The sequence below is a fragment of the Sturnira hondurensis genome, unplaced genomic scaffold (genome assembly GCF_014824575.4).
Source record: "Sturnira hondurensis isolate 20B ecotype Veracruz unplaced genomic scaffold, ASM1482457v3 Scaffold0002840, whole genome shotgun sequence".
NCBI classification, from domain to species: domain Eukaryota; kingdom Metazoa; phylum Chordata; class Mammalia; order Chiroptera; family Phyllostomidae; genus Sturnira; species Sturnira hondurensis.
Window position 1 is genome coordinate 32,739,744 of NW_028075471.1, and position 7,255 is coordinate 32,746,998.

Here is a 7,255-nt window from a genome sequence, read left to right on the forward strand (position 1 = left end):
GTACGGGGAGGCGCCCCCGTCGGCCGCCGCCGCCGCCGCCGCTGCAGCCGCCGCTGCTGCCGCGGCCGCCGCGGCGTCGTCCTCGGGAGGGCCTGGCCCGGCGGGCCCGGCGGGAGCCGAGGCGGCCAAGCAGTGCAGCCCGTGCTCGGCGGCGGCGCAGAGCTCGTCGGGGCCCGCGGCGCTGCCCTACGGCTATTTCGGCAGCGGCTACTACCCGTGCGCCCGTATGGGCCCGCACCCCAACGCCATCAAGTCGTGCGCGCAGCCCGCCTCGGCCGCCGCCGCCGCCTTCGCGGACAAGTACATGGAGACCGCCGGCCCGGCGGCCGAGGAGTTCAGCTCCCGCGCTAAGGAGTTCGCCTTCTACCACCAGGGCTACGCGCCCGGGCCTTACCACCACCATCAGCCCGTGCCTGGCTACCTGGATATGCCGGTGGTGCCTGGCCTCGGGGGCCCCGGCGAGTCACGCCACGAGCCCCTGGGTCTTCCCATGGAAAGCTACCAGCCCTGGGCGCTGCCCAACGGCTGGAACGGCCAAATGTACTGCCCCAAAGAGCAGGCGCAGCCTCCCCACCTCTGGAAGTCCACTCTGCCGGGTAAATGGCGCCCCCCTTCTCAGCTCCGGTCCTCCGGCTCTGCTCCAGCTTCTCCTCCGCTTGCTCCCGGGTCCCCCCCGGTCCCCCTTTGCTGTCTTCCTGACCTGCCCTAGCGGCGCCGTACGTACCCCTGGGAGCCCGACCCGGCTGCCCGGCGCTGCCCGAACCGCCCTTGAGTTGGGCTGACTCCTGGCTCTCCTTGGGTGAGGGATGGCTGAGAATAAGCTTGTTGGGACCCTGGTTGGCTTCCTTCTCCCTCTGTGCCCCGCCCTCCCTAGCCCTTGACATCGATTTAAGGTTGGGAAATTGGCCTGGAAACTGCTTACTAAATTGCCCGTATTCGTTCTCTCAGAAATGGTTTCAGTGTCGAAGCATCAAGTGTTGGGGGTTGGGAAATACGGAGAGGAGCTAGGCATCGAACAGTTGTTGGCCCCTGAGCCCAGGGCTGAGGTGTGGGCCGCTAGGCCGGGCGATCAAGGGATCCCAGGCGGCCTGGCTGAGATAAGAATGGGAACCCAGGGCAATTTCATTTCAGTGCAGAACAAACCACTCTCCACCACTGGCCCTCCAGATTTGGGCAAAGGGTAGCGGGGCGCTCTAAAGCGGCTAGCTCAGATCGAGCTGCCGCCTGTGTCCTGGCCTGGGTCTAATCCCCATGTAACTTGCCTTCTTCCCTGTCTTCCAGACGTGGTCTCTCATCCTTCAGATGCCAGCTCCTACAGGCGGGGGAGAAAGAAGCGCGTCCCTTACACCAAGGTGCAATTAAAAGAACTCGAACGGGAATATGCTACAAACAAATTCATTACCAAGGACAAACGGAGGCGCATATCAGCCACCACCAATCTCTCCGAGCGGCAAGTTACAATCTGGTTCCAGAACAGGAGGGTCAAAGAGAAAAAAGTCATCAACAAACTGAAGACCACTAGTTAATGGATTAAAAGTGGAGAAAGAGGGCAACTTGAAGAAATGCTTCAGAACTCATTGCTTTACCCAGATAATGATTCTAATGCTTAATAATAATTGAAGAATGGGAAAGAGAGAGACACTGGCATTTTGCTTTCCTAAGGGAGATCTCTTTCTCCTTGGTGGAATCAACTATTTTAAAACTTTAAGAAATGGTAAAGGCCGCCAGTCCTTCCGCCAACCCCACCAGACCGCTAAATGACAAACTCTAGAGTCAGATGTCAACCCCCAAATACGCAATTTCAGATAAGTTACGCATTTACTGAAATCTTGTAAGTATTTATGTGACCGTTATATTTTAGGACATTATGTTCTATGGCAAATAATCCAAAAACCGGTTACAAAAGCAAGAGGCTGTTGTGAACATCTGCTTGCCCTTGGCCACCGCCACCCCTTTGCATGTTGCTCAGTGACTGCCCAGGTAAATCCTAGTGAAAACTATACCGTTGTCGTGTATTCTGCAAAGCGGGTCATGTATAGCTTTAGAAGGGAAAAGAGAAGGTACTAAAGTAGTGACTTTGGACTGTTTTCTATGAAGGGAGATAGGGAGAGAAAGCGCCTCCAAGAATCGTTTGTCTTGGTAGTAAATACAACTGGCTGAGTCTCTGAGGCTGCAAGGGAACCCCAGGCTGGGAAATGTCCTTCTGATAATAATTTTTATGTGCTTATAGCAAGCATATTTTGTGGCATTTGGACTGTCTTTTCTGCCCTGATATCATTTACTTTCCAAAGTATTTGATACAATTTTTAAAAAGTATTCAAAGCATCAGACAATTCACAGAATTCGCTTTCTGTCAGATCTCCAGAGAAGTACCACCCCAACATGGCGGACTCTGGTTTAAATACAATTAATTTTTCATTTAAATTGCTATTTTTCAATATTTACTAAACATATTGCTGGAAAAATAATTTTCTCTCTTCTTTCTTTCTTGGTTTTTTTTTTTTTTAGAAAACTCAGAATGGAAATCCATTCCCCTGAAATATTTAGATGTTTACATTCTATATTTTGATCTATTAAGGGATTCATATTTTTCCACGTTTATTGTGTTACAAGACCGCATCAGAAAGTTGAGGAGTTCATCTTCACAGCACATTTGTAATCATGCAGTTACTTCAGCCAGCACATTCATTTTGTTCATATTCACTATAAAATGCTATCTTGTAAATAAAGACATTAAGCACACTGTGAAAATGTATTTGTGCACCTGCTTTCCAAATATTCCTCAAAGTAATCATTAAAAAGCCTTAGACATGTAGATAGTGCCATAGTGGTGTTATGTTAATAAATAGTCACTGCCATTAGAAGCTGAAAGAAATACTCATTATTTTCCTATGCTAGAGTGCATTGCACAGAGAAAAAAGAAGCAGGTTTGTTCTACACAAACCAAGGACCATTCTTTTCTCTTATTATTTAGTTGGGCTTTATTTTTGTTAACAAAATTTTTAAGCAAAGGGAGAAATCCTTCATAATCAAAATCCCCAAAAATTATTAAAATGCTTCAAGAAGGTTAAAATGTCAGGTATTCTGAAAATGAGAAAAGAAAGAAAGGAGGAAGAGAGATAGTGTAAGTTCTCAGGCTCCCTGCAGAAAATGAAAACCAGTTGTTTAGTATCAGCAATGCCCAGGCTGCCGTATTTTAAAATCTGCTGTTGGAGCTGAATGTGTCTGAGAGGGCAGGTTTTGATATTTGTTGAAATGACAGGACTAGGAAAGGCCTTAAACCTTGACCTTGAGGAAAAAAAGACAATTTGTGACCTTGACTTTTGACAGCTCATGAATTGGCCTGGGCTGGATTAGTAGATCAAGGGCGCCACCTCGTGTTGACAAGCTTCCTTGTAATTCTTCAGCTTCAAGGGAATCAAAAGGTCTTACCTCCTTGACTCCTTAGAGATTTAGTACTCATTTCTTTGGCTCCAGACGGAGCAAATTTCAATATATGTAAGTTATACATGTGCCTGTACATATGTGAATATATATCATATATGTGTATACATATATGCATATCAGTGCTTGTGTGTGCTTGTGTGTGTGTGTGTATATATATATTTGTAGAATCTGTACAGATATAGTATCATTAATTACTGATGACCTGAGGTGTTGTAATTTAAAGTGATTTCTAGAGTTGAAGTACAAAATGTACTTTGCATGATGAAGTTTTGCCCCTTTTCTGTAATGGCCAAGTTCAATTTGTTTTCATAGTGACTCGTTCTGTGTCAGATTTCTGCAGATCTGCTTTAAAGCTGTACCTTCTCAAGATCTCAGAGGTGCTCTTAAATAACCAATCTTTTCTGTCCCTCACCTTCCAAGGGGTCTCCCATCCTAATTAGAGCTATAGGGGAGTCTATATGGCAAATAAAAAGCTTCAGATGCCTCACTCACTCTAGAATTCAAGTTACATTTCAGAAATTCAAAGAAATCCACCTCTTAAGAGGTCAGTATGGAGAGCGTAGAGATCTCACATCTACAAAAATGACCTTAATACAGAGGCAGAAGGAGCATGATCCAGGACAGCTCAGAGCTGAGTGCTGCTCCCGGGTGGTGTGCAGTCTTGCATCGATGTTTGTGAAGCTGCCATTTGACTTGTAGAAGATAAGTATACATTTAATATTAATAGCCACCATGGAAACAATGATAATTATTGTTTCTCCTATGCTGTGACCCCTAACAACACATCAGGTGCTGTGTTTAAAGTCATAAGTAATACATATGTATGTTTATATATTTAATATACACACAGGGTAATGTTTTTGTGGGACCCATGCTATGCACTTATCATATTGCATTGTTGGTGGAACCAGGAGCCTTATGATGCAGAATTTTGAAATGAGGTTAATTTTATCTTTATGTTAGAGGAAAGTCATTGCGACCTGGAGAACCATATTCATCACTTTAAGGAAAATAATATTGGTTGGTTTCAAACCTGCCGGAAACCTCTCCAACCTGAAGACATAAAGCTTGTTTCTAGATGGAGAATTGTAGAAGGCCTCTCTAAGGCTGTCTCAAAAACAGCCCGGTCTTGAAATGTACATGTGGAACGGCCTTGTGACGTGCAATCAAATCTTGCTGCCCCGAGGACTTTACTCCACTGTGGAAACAAAATGAAAACGGTGCTTCGGACCCACCGCCCCAAGTCTTGTGCCACGACACCCCATTTCTGCTTGGGCTGCCATCATTCCAAAGTAACAGCTTTCACCGAAATGTTTTAAAGTGGTGGAAAATCCCCTCAAAACTGGATTGAACGGTGTATGTGTGAACGGCTCCAAAGGGGACTCTTCTGTTGATGGAGATATTTTTCTTTAGATGTAAGAAATATTCTGAGCCTCAGGCCTAGGGAGGAGGCCAGCAGCAGCTCTGCAGAGGAATACCGCCCCTTTCACAAGCCATCCCCACTGCAGGAACTCTGGGTAAAGTAGTTGGTTTTTTTTCCCCCTCCTCTCTCTCTCTCTCCAGTTTTTGAAACTAATGACAGAAGATATTTAAGAGTTTTTTTAGATTACTCCCTCCTTGTTCTAAAATGGTTGTTAATAATGTTGATCTTACCTAACTCCTCTCTTATTTAAAATTCCCCCTGTATCTACCAGACACCCTGAAGTAAGCATGGATTATGGTGGCTCCCGAATGCTCCCAAATCATCCAGTCTAAACCTTTAGGAAAAAAAGACATCCAGGCAGACGCCAGCCACCAATCTAGGAAAAATAACGCCAGATACTGGGATAGTGTTGCTGCATAGCTGATTGGAATATATTTTTTTCTAAAAGGGAAAGTTTTGAGTAAGATATTGTAAATATGCAAACAACTAGACACCATTTTCATTTATTAGACTAGCAAAGATTTTAAATCCTGTTATGGCCTGTCATGTTACCATAAAAAAATTGTAAATATGGAATTTGGGAGGAAAAAACCCTATTTTTTCCATCTGCTCTTTATACTGTCAAATTTATTAAGATATTTTAAGTGGATGATTGTAAAATGTCATTACTATTTATGCCTGATGCAGAACTGAAGTCATGCATTTAAATTGTGTGGGGTTTTTTTAAAAAACAAAAAAAATTAAGAAAGGGGGAAGCAAAATTATTATTTTTTATTTTAATCTAGTTGAAATATTTTCTTAAAATTCACGGGGCAGCGCGTTTCAACTGAGGGTGATTATAGTACGTGTGCAGGTAGCAACAGATTTCACCGTGTAATGTATGTGCCGCTCACACCCTGTTGAGCGTGTTTGCTGAGGATGCGGCCTCTCAGGCGCTCCCGGCGAATTCTCGAGGCTGGAGCGAGACGAAGGCTGCCCGGGGACTGCTCAGCTGAGACCCGGTGGGTTCAGAGGCGCCTCTCCGGATCTGCGGACCTCTCCGGAGGAGACACTGGGGGCAAGCTGATTTATGCGCATTCCTTTAAAGTTGATAGAATGCGTGTCAGCTGCCTAGGACCTGGAGAATCAGAGAAACGTGCAGCGAGTTGCTCGCATCCCATTTTTTCATAAGCAAAAACTTGCAGCGTTATCCAAGAGGCCTGCAGAGATTTTTTGCCTAGGTTTTAGGAGAGGCACACAATAACTAAGGTTTCATCTGCTAGGCCACCGGGCAAATAACAGGTGACTGTATTCTTTATGAAAACACCCACTTTCTGATCAGCTGCTTCCATTCTCGAGCACCGGCCGGCGTCCACCAAGGCCTAAACGCTGTTTGCTATTTTTAATGGGATTTTTAAGGAGAAGAAAATAGACGCTGGCACAGAAAACTGTCTCGATTAGTACGGCCGAGGCTGCGTATTTCACTTCTGCACGGCCCCGTCGCGCCGCTGAAGAGCCGGATCCGCAGGGCACAAATCTTGCCCGCGGGTGGTGGGGCCGCGGCGGCCGGCGCGGAGCTTCCCCAGGTGCAGGGGCGCGGACTCGCGGGAGCAGCGCCTCCGCGGGCTCCGAGCCTCCTGATGCCGCGCCCTTGGGGGCAGAAGCGAGGCTCAGAACCCTCCACGCTTGTTCGCGAACCCTCGACTCAAAATGGAGGCTCCAACCCTACGGAGCCCGCTGCGCTCGGGGCTCGCCGGCGCGCAGACCGCTCTCGAGGCCTGAGACCCCCGGCCTGCGCCCTGCGGACTCGGAGGCACCGCCGCCCGCCCTGGGAGCCTCCCCGCAGCTGCAGGCTGACGTCACTGCCGCCCGCGCGGGCCTCCGCGGGCGTTATTTGCTGAGGACAAGCGGATTGCAATGCAGGTTTTGTGCGGTGCCCCCTTCTGCGCCCCGCCCCTCCCTCCCCCAAAGAAGAACTGGGTATTTAATCTCTCCCGGTTTTAGTTCTTGGCAGCGTGGAAGGTGGTTTGCAACGGGAAATAAAACTTGACAGGGACATTTTCTCTAAAAAGGGTTCTGAGACGGGCTGAAAAGAAATTGTGTTTTTCTCTACCAAATGCTTCCGTTTTCCGAGCCCCGGGCCAAGGGGTGGGGTGAGATCCCAGGGAGCCGAGCGGGGAGCGAGCCGCGCGCAGGGCCAAGTTGTGGACCGGAGCGGCCAAGTCCGGTGGCCCAGGCGGCCACGGGTCTCCTGGGCCGGGAGGCAGCCTGGGCCTCGCCGCGTCCCGCGCCTCTGAGACGCTCGGCCCGGCGCCGACCGCCGCCAGAGGCCAGGTCCCCGCAAGTGCTCGAAGTTGGCACGGCCAGGGGCCAGGTTGGCACACACAGTAGTACCTGGTGCTGGCC

At 48.2% G+C, this 7,255-nt stretch overlaps 1 protein-coding gene across 1 annotated transcript in view; it reads left to right on the plus strand.

Moving 5' to 3' along the window:
- HOXA13 (homeobox A13) overlaps window positions 1-1,589 on the plus strand; it is a 1,897-nt gene extending 308 nt beyond the window's left edge. The window contains exons 1-2 of the mRNA XM_037041315.1: window positions 1-596; window positions 1,282-1,589. The exon at window positions 1-596 is cut by the window's left edge and continues 308 nt beyond it. Of these exons, the coding sequence (XP_036897210.1) occupies window positions 1-596; window positions 1,282-1,526 (841 nt within the window). The 3' untranslated portion in view covers window positions 1,527-1,589. The remainder of the gene's footprint in view (window positions 597-1,281) is intronic.
- Window positions 1,590-7,255: the final 5,666 nt, after the last annotated feature.